This window comes from Fusarium phalaenopsidis (assembly GCF_050370095.1).
Source record: "Fusarium phalaenopsidis strain FUZ10S chromosome Unknown contig_32302, whole genome shotgun sequence".
Taxonomy (NCBI): Eukaryota; Fungi; Ascomycota; class Sordariomycetes; order Hypocreales; family Nectriaceae; genus Fusarium; species Fusarium phalaenopsidis.
In genome coordinates, this window is record NW_028145405.1 from 583,732 (window position 1) to 597,082 (window position 13,351).

At 53.6% G+C, this 13,351-nt stretch overlaps 5 protein-coding genes and 1 non-coding gene across 6 annotated transcripts; 2 read left to right on the forward strand and 4 right to left on the reverse strand.

Moving 5' to 3' along the window:
• Nucleotides 1–384: 384 nt before the first annotated feature.
• LRP88_07571 lies at nt 385–476 on the reverse strand. Its single transcript has one exon. It is a non-coding gene; the product is annotated as a tRNA-Pro (tRNA).
• A 491-nt stretch (nt 477–967) lies between these two features.
• Nucleotides 968–4,362, reverse strand: LRP88_07572 (peptidase family M1-domain-containing protein; the record flags this gene model as incomplete). Its single annotated transcript, XM_083244097.1, has 4 exons — nt 968–1,577; nt 1,626–3,554; nt 3,608–3,778; nt 4,106–4,362. 4 exons carry the CDS (start codon nt 4,360–4,362, stop codon nt 968–970), a joined length of 2,967 nt encoding a protein of 988 aa, XP_083098591.1.
• A 603-nt stretch (nt 4,363–4,965) lies between these two features.
• On the reverse strand, nt 4,966–6,705 carry LRP88_07573 (Alpha/Beta hydrolase protein; the record flags this gene model as incomplete). The annotated part of the gene is made up of 1 exon (XM_083244098.1): nt 4,966–6,705. The coding sequence occupies one exon, from the start codon at nt 6,703–6,705 to the stop codon at nt 4,966–4,968; it is 1,740 nt and encodes a 579-aa protein (XP_083098592.1).
• Nucleotides 6,706–9,043: 2,338 nt separating this feature from the next.
• LRP88_07574 (uncharacterized protein) lies at nt 9,044–10,402 on the reverse strand (the record flags this gene model as incomplete). Its single annotated transcript, XM_083244099.1, has 1 exon — nt 9,044–10,402. The coding sequence occupies one exon, from the start codon at nt 10,400–10,402 to the stop codon at nt 9,044–9,046; it is 1,359 nt and encodes a 452-aa protein (XP_083098593.1).
• Nucleotides 10,403–11,488: 1,086 nt separating this feature from the next.
• Nucleotides 11,489–12,271, forward strand: LRP88_07575 (actin-related protein 2/3 complex subunit 3; the record flags this gene model as incomplete). Its single annotated transcript, XM_083244100.1, has 3 exons — nt 11,489–11,494; nt 11,631–12,026; nt 12,095–12,271. The coding sequence occupies 3 exons, from the start codon at nt 11,489–11,491 to the stop codon at nt 12,269–12,271; spliced, it is 579 nt and encodes a 192-aa protein (XP_083098594.1).
• Nucleotides 12,272–12,691: 420 nt separating this feature from the next.
• LRP88_07576 (uncharacterized protein) lies at nt 12,692–13,081 on the forward strand (the record flags this gene model as incomplete). The annotated part of the gene is made up of 1 exon (XM_083244101.1): nt 12,692–13,081. The coding sequence occupies one exon, from the start codon at nt 12,692–12,694 to the stop codon at nt 13,079–13,081; it is 390 nt and encodes a 129-aa protein (XP_083098595.1).
• Between the last annotated feature and the right edge of the window lie 270 nt (nt 13,082–13,351).

Consider the following 13,351-nt stretch of genomic DNA (forward strand, 5'->3'; position numbering starts at 1 on the left):
GAGGCAAAGCGTTGATGGTCTGGGTTCATTTCATGAGAAGCATCCAACATACAATGGGTAGCCTTGGGTTTTTTCTGCGTTTTTTTGGGTTAGCGATAGAATGAAGAGAATGTCAGCTGCCATGCAAATGCCTTTTACATGATGGTCTGTTTTATGTCTGATGTGATATGGTGTGAAAAGGAGGTTTCTGCGAGGTTTTTGCAAATAGGGGGATAACTGTCAGCAGTAGCAGCACCAAGCAAGGCTCAGCCTCTCTCTCAGCTGTCCGTCTGTAACCATGCCGTTTATTGTCTCCCATAAGCTCTTAAGCATGATCCACTACCGTTCCTTAGGTAGAAGAGCAAAAAGTAAACATGTGTCGTCGTAACAACACAGAAAAAGAAAGGGTCTGGCCGGGGATTGAACCCGGGACCTCTCGCAAGCTGATGCTGTAGGGTTTGCCCTAAGCGAGAATCATACCACTAGACCACCAGACCGATCAAACTCTGTTGAGCTTGTTGAGTGGTTGTTGGAAGAACCATTGCAAAGCCATATTATAAGGTAAAGCAGAAATGTTTGCCCTTTGACGGCGGAGTTCAGAAACCGTATTTGGAGAAGCAACTTGACGGACAAACTCGTTGGCATACACAGTTGCTTGAAGGTTTCAAGTTATTTGTATCAAGTCTACCATCCGTAGAGCCCTTTTCACCTTGACGACAATGGGATGAAAAAAGGCCGGCGTTGAGAACAGTCTCACTTACTCTCACCCCCGTAGTTGGATGGCCGTGCCAGCTTATCACATTGAAACAAGATCCATGTTGCTGAGGCAGTCACACAAATTCAGGGCATAACGATTTTTCATTCGGGCCTTGTAATGACCTATTACTTCTTTTAGGAACTAGGGCATGACATCTACCCAATGCCCTGACTCCAAATATGGTATCACCCCCCGATACGCTCAACACCTCATCATCTATAGTTTACAAAGTCACGCATATCCGTTTGCGCCCAACCACTCCTTGAGCGACGCAGCATCGCGCTCGCGGTACGCAGCACGGCCGCGAATCTTGTCCTTGACAGTGCCAAGTGTACGGTCAAAGCTCTTGGTATCCTTGTCGGCCATGAACTTCTCAATGTCGTCCACGACGGAAACATCAGTAAAGGCACCCAGGCTGATCTTGATGTATCGGTCAACTACAACGGGGTTGCCGAGCTTAGCAATAACGGCGTCCCAGTTGGTCTTCATGAACTCCCACTGGAGAGGGCGACCAATGATGTTGGAGGCAACCGAGTTGCCCAGGACGTGCATGTCTCCGCTGGGAACGGCGTTGGAGGGGGGAGACTGGTTGAAGTTGAAGGGGATAATCTCCTTGGTGAGGAGATCGGCATCCTCCACACTGCCAAGGACGCTGAGGGACAGGAGCTTGCCATCGATAGACTTGGTGTTAAACCACTCCTTCTTGAGAATCTCAACAGTGCGGGCGGGGTCCTTCATGATGGCAGCGCGCCAGACAGCAACTCGGAGGGGAGCGGGGATGGGGTTGGCCTCAGGGTCCTTAACCCAGGCCTCGAAGCGCTTCAGAGCCTCCTCGGTAACACTAGGTATGTTAGTATTGAATCAGAAAACGGATATAAACGTGGCTTACCCAGGGTGGCCGCCAGCAACAGCAACACCAATTATATCCTTTCGCAAAAGACCAGTGAGGTAGTCCTCACCCTCAGGGAAGTCCCAGCCAACCTCGGCAATCTTCTCGTCGACGAGCTTCAGGCTGAAGTTGTCAAGGGCCTTCTTGATAACTGGGTCCTCCTTAAAGACAGACTTGACTCCAGCAATAGAGTCAAGAACCTGTCGCCAGACAAGAGGGTGTGTCTCCTTGCCGAAACCCTGGAGGAAGGTAAGCAGCGCAGGGGTTGTGCCGTTGCCAGCAAAGGCAAGGTGAGCGGTGGAACCAATGATGGAGATCTTGTCCTCAGTGCTGAGCTTGTCGAGCTGCTGGCTGAGCTTAGCGAGACGCTCAGGGGGGTAGTTGACGCGGTAGAAGCCGGTGGCGCCGCTGTTGAGCTTGTAGAAGTCATCGTCGATGTCACGGATGGTGTCCTCCTTGGTGGTCAGGGACAGCGAGGCAATACCAGCCTGGTCCTTCTTGCCCTCCAGGCCCAGGGGCACCCACCAGGTGGTGGTATCATCCTCGGGCTTGACATCGCCGGTCGACAGGAAGCGAGACTGCTTGATCGAGATCTGACCAGGCTCCTCGGCAACAGTCACAACAGGGTGACCAATCTTGGAGATCCATGGGTTCATGAGCTCAGTCACGTTCTTACCAGACGCCTGGCTGAGAGCATCCCACAGAGCAGTGGTCTTGGCATTTCCGTATGCGTGGCTCTTAAGGTAGTTGGAGACACCCTTGAGGAAGGTCTCAACGCCAAGGTGGTTGGCAAGCATGCGGATGGCAGAGCAGCCCTTGAGGTAGCTGATAGAGTCAAAGATCTGGTTGATGTCGAGAGCGTCGCGGACGGGGACATGGATGGGGTGGCTAGCGCGGATACCGTCAAGGCTGAAAGCAGCCTCCATACCCTCGTTGACGAACTGAGCCCACACTTGCCAGTCGGGGTGAAGGTGGTCCACGGCGTGCCAGCCAACCCAGGTAGCGAAACCCTCGTTGAGCCAGAGCTCATCCCACCAGTCCATGGTGACAAGGTTACCGAACCATTGGTGAGCAAGCTCGTGGGCGACGACGTAAGCGACAGCGTTCTTGAATCGGGGGTCCGAAGTCTTCTCGTCGTAGAGAACCTGGGTAGTACGGTAAGTAACAAGACCCCAGTTCTCCATAGCACCGTGGGTGAACTCGTGGACGGCGATCAGATCGGACTTGGGAAGAGGGTAGTCGATATCGAAGATCTCGGAGAAGTAGTCAATGATCTTGGGGGCGTGCTGAAGAGCCCATCGACCCTGCTCCTTGAGGCCACGGGTGGTGTAGACACGGACGGGAATCTTCTTGCCGTTGTATTCGCGGTCAGTCAAAGCCTCGATGTACTCAAAGTCACCAACAGCCCAGGCCAGGAGGTAGGTGCTCATGACAGGAGAGGTCTCAAAGGAGACGATGTTCCAGCCATCCTTAGAAGGTCGGGTCTCCTTAACAGGCATGTTGCTAAGAGCAACCTGGTCCGAAGGGATCTCAATGTCAAAGTCAAAGGTAGCCTTGAGGTTGGGCTCGTCGAAGCAGGGGAAAGCTCGGCGAGCATCACAAGCCTCAAACTGGGTGCTGAGCATGTAGTGCCATTCGTCGTCGCGGGGAACAGAGGCGGCGGGGGTCTCGGCGGGCTTGTACTTGCTGCGGTAGAAACCAGCCATCTCGTTGTTCATGATACCCTCGAACTCGATGATGATGGAAGCCTTGGAAGCAACGGGGAGCTCCTCGTCGAAGGTGATGGTGGAACGCTGGGCCTTTTCGTCATAGTTGAAGCTGGTGGATTCCACCGTCTTGGAGTCGATGGAGACCTTGGCATGGGAGAGCTTGAGGTCAAGAGTGTTGACGATAACTTCCTTGGTGGGCTTTGTGATTTCCGAGTCGATGCTGGACAGCTGTTAGAGCTTGCTGCTAGGGTGAGGGGTAGAGCTGAGACATACGTAACGGTTCCCTTGTAGGTCCAGTTGGTGAACTCGAGGTCCCTCAGGGAGAGGTTGTAGTGCTTGGGCTTGACATTGTCGGGGAGAACATCGCGGTCGGTCATTTTCACGTTACGGTTGAGTCTGGCGTGGCCAGAACAGAAGCGGTTGGGAATCTGAGAGAGAAGAGAGCTTGACGCGAAGACGAGTTAGCAGCTGTAGCTCCAGAGCTATCCAGGCTGGACTGAGAAGGATGAATCCAAGATTCTGGAGAAAAGAGGCCCCTTGGGAGAAACAGGAAAGGGGAGAATTGAGGAGTAAGAGATAAGATTTTATGTCGATGAGAAAGGGTGACGTGATAAGAAGGAGCTAAGGTGAGGCGGGAGGTGGAGGGAAGGGAAGGTGCCACGGGCAACAGCGTGATGCGGCAGGGACGGCCCACCCCACCGCGGGGTCGCCCAGCTGCGGTGAGGGGCACCGACGACTCCTACGGCTGCGGCTGCGGGCGCTGAAACGTACCTCCGGGCGCCGATCGGCATCGCCCGAACATTTTCACGGCGGTTTCGAAAGTCCTTGACGGATTGGCTGCTGTTGCTTGCAACCGACGCCAATGCTCGCGAATTACCGGTGTTCCAGATGGAATTGAAGACTGAGGAAAAAGGGGACAATACGCCCGTGTGACCCGCCGTCTGTCGTGTAAAGGCCAGTGATAGTGGGCTGCTCCACAGGGCCTGTCGTTGAGCCAGCTGTCGCAAAAGGCCCTTGGACGACGACATTGTGGCCGCACTGTCGTCGCAAATTGGGCAGGTCGGGGTTCACTCTTGATGAGAGAAGGGGGGGGGGGGGGGGGCTTCGGTGATGAAAATCCTTCCTTGTCGTGTTCGCCGTGCTCTTAGTCACTGGGGGGACCCCCATTGATGGCACTTTTGTAGTTGCCCGTCCCGTATCGTTCGAAATGTCGCGGGCGTTGGAAATTTTCGGGTCAACGTGAGGTCCCAAGAGCCGCGTTGCCGGCGACAAGCGAGACGGTGGGGTCCGTGTGCATTGTGTCATGACTACGCTATTACACTGTGCATCATGGGACGATAAAGAGCGGATGGGTCTGGGATTAAGACAAGATGGATATGGCGTAGTGCGTTTCATTAGCAACCGTTAGAAACGGAATGAGGCTACCTCAGCTATGAGAGGGCAACTCACTTACAACCTTGTCCATCCATGGGGCGGCGACACATCACATCCACCTCAACTATTCACTCAGCCATAAACACGTCCAGGGAGAGTGAAATAATCCAATTTGCTGCTCATTCATTCATCACTTCATATCAAGAGTATCCTAACGGGATAAGTACGCCGACATATCCACTAGTCCCAATCATTTCTCAAACCCGCAACACACCAACATTGCTTGCAATCCAATTGTACGAGTTTTGCCTAAAATCATCATTCAAAATGTCATTTCCATTCGCAGACTTGAACCACATGAGCTTCTTGCTCTCCTTCCACTCAGGCCAGTTGGCATACTTTGTAACGCCAACATTAGGGTCAAGGTTGTACAAAAAGTTGTAGTAGTACGTCCGGATGCTCCTCATGGCGTTGTTGGGCAGAATGCCAAAGAAGACCTGGAGAAGATCCGAGCCGTGCAAAGTGCCCAGAACGGGGGTTCCGTAGTCGTAGCTTGCCAGGTAAGACCACGCAGGGACATCCGGGTTGGTATCCGTGGCAGTCTGAAGGAAGAGTCGGCGAGTAAGCGTGAAGACGAGATCGCCAAAGATGGCAGCACGTCGCTTGAAGCCTGGGAAGATCTCGTTGAGGATGCCGGTACGAAAGGGGCTGCCTGCAGTGATGGAGCTTGAATACGAGTTGACGAGGTTCGTCAGTTGCGTCTTGCTGGCGGCAGCGAAGTAGAACTCTTGCAGGTAGTCGACAAGCTTCTCCGTCGTGGTCAGGTTCGGCTGGAAAAGGGCAAATAGCGTACCCTCATCCTCTTGGTCGCCGTTGATCATGGGGACCGCATGGTAACGCCCCGCCGCGATGAGTGCTTCAGGACTATCGGGAAGCACGTGTCCATCTGGACGAGGAAGATAGGAGAGGGCCAGCGAGTTATACGAAAGGAGTCCCGGCACGGAGTTGGCGGCGTCCAAAAACTCGTCATAGGGGAGACCTCGAAGACAGTCGAGGCTGTTGGAGGCACTGGAGCAGCCGGCATTCTGTACAACAGTATCGAAAATCTCCTGAGCCTTGGGGCTGTCCACTGGCTCTGCCGGGACGACACTGCCCGAGTTCATGATGGCGCCACGGAAAAGGGGCTTGCCCTTGTAGTCAGCATCACCACCGAACAGAGTCATCTGATCAAGCACAGAAATTGCTCCAGCAGACTCTCCCCAGATGGTAACCTTGTCAGGGTCACCTCCAAAGGCCGCAATGTTATCTGCAACCCACTCGAGTCCCATGCGCTGATCGAGCAAGCCCAGGTTGGTGCTACCTTCATTGGCAAGCTCGGCGCCGGGCATGAAGCCAAATCCGGCAACACGATAGTTGACAGCAACGAAAATAAAGGGTTGCTTCTGGTCAATGCCAGTACCCAGAAGGCTAGTGCCATCATACATGGCACTGGAGCCGAGCTCAAAGCCGCCGCCAAAGATCCAAAATAGAACAGGCAGCTTGTCCCCAGCCTTGGTGCCCACAGGCCGTTGAACAGACATGGTGAGACAATCCTCTTGTCCGGTAACGACCTGGAGGAAGGGGATGCTCAGAAAGTCGGAGAGGAACTTTGAGATGACATCCTCAGCTCCAGTAGAGATAAACATCTGAGGGCATGATGGGCCAACAAGACCGGAGGCATCAAAATTGCCCAGGGGCTTTGACAGCTTCTTCGGGGGTTTGAGACGGAGAGAACCAGTAGGGGGGTCCGCAAATGGGATGCCCCTGAAAGACTCAACCTTGCCCAAGCTGGAGCCGATGACGGTACCGGAAGGAACAGCAACGGTGACCTTGGCGGCACGTTCCTCTAGAGTGGCAGGAGTAGCAGGTTGAGGAACGGGATGGGGAACAGGCACAGCAGCCGGAGCGGCCAAGCTGCCAGTGATGAGGCCGAAACCGAAGAGGCTATGAAACTTCATCCTGATGGTTGAAGCTTGGGAGGTAATCCAAAGCTCAGGACTTGGGATGAGCACAATAGGCAGTGAAAGATAAACCGGCCACGGCACTACTTGAGGGAGCAGCCGCGAGGACAGGTCAGAATGAGTCTGCTGACAGGCAAGAGGTCGATGAAGCGACGATGCTTTCCGGTAGCTCAGAGGCCCTGTGGAACAACCCGAGGGAGGGAATCGAGCTCAATTTGAACTCGTCGACGACTGTACCTGGATAGTCCATTTCTCCCCGGTCTTCACTTGAAAGTCGTCTTTCGTATTGCTCCACCACATCTTGGAGCTTCAACCCTGGACAACCTCAACTCCCACCGCCATATCGTCCAATTTCCACGGAGCGTCTCCGCAGCTCAATTGTCGAATCAGGAAGCCATTACCGCGGCCGCGCGAAGCCATCACGACTTAGGACGGGGCATCGAGTCCAAAACGAGGTCCAAGGCCGATGAGATGCCGTTGAGTCCCCGCTTCCCCACGGGGTAGATCGGGGTTGGGCGCCGAGCGGGAGAGCACATGAAAGTAAAGAGCAGCTACCAGACAGCTTTTTAACTTTCAAGTTGACAATCGGCCGAGGCACGAGCTCTGAAGAGCTCAATCCTTTGGGAGCTGGTGCATGTACGGGCAGGCATCTTGGGCACGTGGAGAGCTGAGTTGGTGAGGTCGACGGGAGCTCGTGGAGGGTGGGTGAAGCCCGTCACTCGACGAACGATTGCGGAGGACCGATGATCACCTGGACGGCGCGCGGCAATGTGATTTGGTTGGTGGAGGGTCAAGAGGGTTCCATTGGAAAAGGTTGGTGGGAGGGACGAAGTTGGAAGAGAATTGGAAGGGTTGGACGGAGGGAGTGGGCACCTGCCGACCAGGACCCCGGCCCCTGGTTCCTTCCCCAACCCACCACCGGCTCCGGAGACCCACACCAGCAGCCGAAAGGCGGGGTGCTGAGAAGCTCAACTGACCTCCGGGCATCCACAGCAATCTTATGAGAAAAGGTATTACTATGATTGAAGCTTTAGAGCGGATGAAATAGCTCATGAGATATGCTTGTGGTGGAAAATATGAGAATCTCTGAGAAGATCTTGTTTCATGGAAACGTTGTTATAAACCGTCAAACTCGACAACCCTTGTCCCGAACCAACCGAGCGGTAGCGGAAAACAACCTTGTCCTTCAATGTCAGGTAAAAATAACGCAAGTTGCCCTCGTAGAACAGATACGTAGAGTTGCCTCAGCCTTACCTCCAGCGCAGCATTCGGTAGTATTGGGTCTGTGCCATCCTCTCTCTCTCCCCTGTACGGGAATGAAAGCGAAAGCGAAATCCGATTATCTCCTTTCGATCTACCCATCAATAACACAAAAGAGGCAACAGTCGCGACTGTCACCGCATTAAACATCACGATCGACACTCTTCATTCCCCGCAGCGCTAACCTCTTTCCCCATCGCAGCGACGCGGAAGTCGACTCATTCCGCCAGTCCGATGGCATCCTTGACGGGAAACCACTTCATCACCTGCAGAGAAAGTCAAGAGGGTGTGGATATGGCGCCATGAAGCTGCCGATGCTTACATCGGGGACTCGTAAGAAATCTCCACAGAGTAAGAAAGAATGGGTGTGATAAGGGAGCATCCCGAGGTTGAGTGGAACTGCTCAGGAAGAATAAACACGTGGTTGTCAATCGAATAGACAGTCTAGTTATACACGGAGAGCTGTCAAAACGGTCCAAAGGAGTTAGTTGTGATGGATATCACAACGCTTTGCCGAGTCGAGAAGCGGGGATGGGACTATTGAATATCTACTAACATGGGTGCGGAGGACAGAAAGTGATTTGTTGCGCCCTTTTACTCTTGGCTTCTTAATATCAGGTTAGGTCAACGGAATCGGAGTCACACCGAAGAGCCGAGGGAGCGGGCACACAAGGTGTTAGTGTCAATATGTTAGTGAATTCATCGTAAGGTCCTTGACCATCCATCTCCATAAGGTGTTGCAAAAAACATTGGCAGAGAAGCATAATATCTACATGTCTTGAACATTCCATACCATTCGTCCATCCGTCCATCCCTGGACCAGTTCGTTCCATGATCGTGTAATAACCATGCCATAACCCAACCTGTAATCAATGGTGACGCTCGTAACCTAATGACCGCCTTCTCCTCACGCCGTTGCCGACCGATGCAAGTGCCTGTGAGGCATAGTCTTGTTGTAAAGCAAACCGTTTCGCCCGATGCATAGTGTACCGCCCATGCCCCATATTCCCGTTAAACCCAACCGAGGATGATTCATCTCTCGCCGTGTTGTTGTTGTTGTTGTCAAAGCCTGATCTTACATGACCACCCCTACTGGTGTGCCCTCGCTCAGACAGCGCTTCTTTGAAACCAAGTTTGGTTCACCATCAGAATCATCCTCGAAGCTGCTGTTAATAACTTCTGAGAGGACTTCCCGCTTGCGCTTGCCGCCAGATTGCTTCTCCGGATCTTTCTCCCAAGTCTCTATCTCGTCAGGATTGAAAGCGCCGACAACATCTTGGCCCAAAGCCTTGCCAAGTCTTTCTCGTAGGCCTAGAATGGGCCAAATAGGAACCCGTGTGTACTCGATCTTGATCCCTGTAACCTCCGCATCATCATCATCAGGTGGTGCCTTGAATGGATCGTGGAACTTTTCCAAAAAGTCCTTTGTCACGTAGCCCGTGTAAACGATAAACTCCGAAGTGTCCGTGTCGTGGGTGAGAATTCGCAACTTGAGATCTCGGAAGTTGGGGCAGGGCGGGATGCCTTTCCCAGGAGATAGTCGCGAGTCTCTCCTGCCAGTCATAGGGGGACTCGGGTAGAAGTACTTTTGCGCCATGCCGAGGAAGATGCCCACGAAATGCGCGTCATGATCGGAGTTCGACGGAACGAGAAAGCGAGCCCTCAGTTGCTGCAGACGGTACACTGGCTCATTCCATGATCTTCCGGGACCTGATGCGACGCGAAAAAGGTTGCTCCGGACCGACGCGAGTTGGCTTTTGCCGATATAGCAGATCATCGGCAGATTGGCCGAGCTGTGTGTTGGACTAGACTGTGTCGAGATATTGAAGGATTCGGCTGGTCGCGTCGATACTGATTTAAAGGAAGAGTATGATGACTTGTACTCCTCAGAGGGGAAATTCCACATCATCTGTGCGCGCACAGCATCCCGGTAGACACGACCACCAAAGCAAAGGTGCAGTTCAGGTAGATAATGCGGCTTGCTGAAGGCCTCAGGCCATAAAGTCATCAAAACTGTTTTGACCGCATTGGAGGAGAGGATAGGATGCATCGAGTCGGGTAGAAGGATCTGCGTGAGCGCGTTGCTGAGCGTGATGATGGTGTTGGATGGGCTCAGATGCCCTCGCGAGGGTGGCGTGCCTGGGGACACGACAGGCTGAGGCGTATCGCATGGAGGCAGTTCCTCCCATCGTGCGCCGAGGAGTCGCGCATGTTGATCGGTCCAGCAGATGGGGCGCACAAATAGCGATGTGCCGGAGTGTTGGTGCAGGATGTCGTAAAGCGAGTTCTTCGCCGGTCGATAGATGCGATGCGGGCGCCTCTTCCTTGGGGTCGCGGCTGCGACAGGCGCTTGCGACGTGCACGGCGTCGAGTCGGGAGAAGAGCCGTTGCGCGACAGAAAAGACGACGACGTCGAGGATCCTGAGGTCGCCATGTCCACCAAAAAGCGCAGCTGATGTACGAAGCTGCTGTTGCCGAAGAGGGAACTATGGCGCGGGGTGAGCGGAGTTCGCGAACAGGCTTTGTAGTTGTGCACTTGGGGAAAGTAAAAGGAAAGGGCGAGACGCGTACTTACTCAAACGGTAGCATCGATTGACGGTGACTATTTGCGCCCTTGGCTTGACTTTGATGACTCTTTCCTTTTTGGTTGCCTGAACCAGATCTTTCTGTCCTCCTCTGCCCGCGACCGACGCGCCGTAAAGTGATTCCCTGTTTATATCCAGTGACAAGCTATCACTAGCGGCTGGCACGGGCGCCTCCCTTGTCAAACAGTGACAAAAGCAAAAAAGGGGGGTTGAGGCGAAGGGCGCGGCGTCCAATAAGAAAAGAGATTGTGCAAAAATAGGCAATCAAAGGCTGACAGTGATTTCCCTATGCTGCCGGGAGAAAGTGCAGGGCGAGGGGAGGGAGGAGAGAAGTGAGGGAAAGAGAAAATCGATGACACTCAAATCGCGATGGGCGGGCCGCGCTGCCTTTTCTCGTGGGAGCGTGAACAAGCCCTGAAATAGGCTGCATCAAAAGCGTCTCACGTTTTTCCCTGCTCGATCCAAGGCTGGCCCAACGTGGTACCCACCCAATACACCAAGAGTACAGTAAGAAAAAAATTGTGTGTGCACGCGGGGGGAGGGAAAAGCGCGTCGCCACCGTGCTTTACGCGGGTAGACTCGGCGCGAATGAGGCACGGGTGCACGTGAGCAATCGCAAAAGTACTAGGCAGCCATCTAAAATGGGTCCCGAGGTGTGACTAAGACTTGGGAGACGTGGCGGTGGACAGGCTGCGCCACGGTTATGACTTGTGGCCTGATCTGATGAGTGGGAGAGCTGGCAGTTCGGTAAGGCATCAACTTGGCTGCGCCAACCTCTCGGCCCCACACCATTGACGACAGCTTCGTGAGCAAGCAAGCAGCTTGATGCAGCCCCGCCAGTGACGAAGCGCATTCTTACAACTTGCGCCAACTCGAGTAACTTGTAAAGAAACAGCTCCCATTTACTGAGCGTATTAGCTCCATTGCTGTTCAAGATGCCCGTACGTCTCTAAGCTCGCATTGCTTCCCCCAAGCTCCAATACGAATGCGCACCGCCGTCCCGTCTCCTCCGCCTCCTGTCTCCGCATCCCGCGATATCAACCCAAGGCGTCAAAGCTAACTATGCTGCTCCTCTAGGCATACAACTCCGTCTTCAACTCCGACCCAAACGTCCCCCGCCTAATCGGCAACTTCCCCCTCCTCCCCCTCCGCACCAAGACCCGCGGTCCTGCCTACACCCTCCCGATTCCCTCGCCGCCTCTCCCGGCCAACGAGTCGCCCGACCCGGACAGTGAGAGCTACGATATCCTCGACGAGGTCATCGCCCTCTTCCGAGCAAACACCTTTTTCCGTAACTTTGAGATCCAGGGTCCCGCCGACCGCCTGCTTGTCTATGGCATCTGGTTCATTAGCGACTGCCTGACCAAGATCCGACCTCAGGCGTCTCTGCGTGATGCCCAGAAGGATGTTATGAACTTGGCTCTCGACCTTAACTTTGCCATTCCCGGTGACCCCGGATGGCCCCTTAACCAGGTGGGTGGCAAGAGCGGAGAAGGGCTCCGGTTCTCAGGAGGTATTTGAATGCTGACGTGTTATCGTAGATGTACGAGCCGCCTCGGGATAGGCAAGAGGCCGAGCAGCTGAAGCAGTACCTGTCGCAGGTTCGACAGGAGCTGGCCGTCCGGTTACTCGCCCGGGTATATGATGAGGACGAGACCAAGCCCAGCAAGTGGTGGTTGAGCTTCACCAAGAGAAAGTTCATGGGCAAGTCTCTGTAAAGGGAGGATACAGGAGGGCGTAGGGGTTGAATATTAGAAGGGTGCAATTGCGCACACAAGTTGAAGAGCTGGCACCTTGCAAAAGATATCTTTTCCCATGTGAGCCAATCGTTTATTTCGCTTTCTGCTTTGCATGCCTAGATGGGAAGTTTCTCTTGAACCGGGCCAATGCAGGTCCTGGTTCTATTGAGGGGCAACATGCAGTGATATTCTATTGTTGATATTCTATTGTCCATGTCCCATTCAGTGCCCCATTGTTGATGTCAATTAACTGTTTCCAGCAAGCGCTGATTATGTCCCAACCAACAGGATATCAAACAGCGTCTCGTCCCTTGACTTGATGATGCACTCTTCTCATAACATCCGACTCTCACTCAAACACATAGCAAACAGCGAATATTCAACACAAAATCAGCCGAAATGCTTGGATTTCAGGGAGGCTGGGTCAAGACCGATGAGCAGGGCCTCCTGAAGCTCATGGTCTCCATGTACAAGGGCCTCGTCAGCGCTCGCAAACGCGCCGGTCTCTCCGCCGAAGATGTCATGAGAAGCCCAGAGGAAATCAAGGCTGCTGCGCAGCCAGCTCCTCATCGACCCGCAACTCTAAACCACATCAAGGAGGAGATGCCCGCCCTGTCTGCTTTGTACGACCGGCTCCAGACTGTGGTCGACTTCGAGCAAGGCCCGGACAACGCTCGTGATGTAGAACCGCTACTGAGAGATGCTATCGAGGAACTGGATCCTGAAAATACCATCATTCTCATGGAGAAGACCGTCCAGGTACAGTTCACCCGCCCAGTCTTCCTCTAAGATGACTATCTTACTGACGAACACAGAAGACCTAAACAACCTAGAAACCCCTTACGGCTCAAGATATGGAAAGGCAATACGACGTTCTCGACTCAACTTGATCTTCTAGATTGTGGCCCTGGGACTGGGTGAAGGATGTTCAACTTGAGGGAGGGAAATGGGCGTGGAATCAGGTGAAATGGATGGACTCATGGATGGATGAGGGATCATGGCCTGTTTAAAAGCACTAGAGTCGTCTACTAAAGCTCAATCGCATCGATGTCTACAATG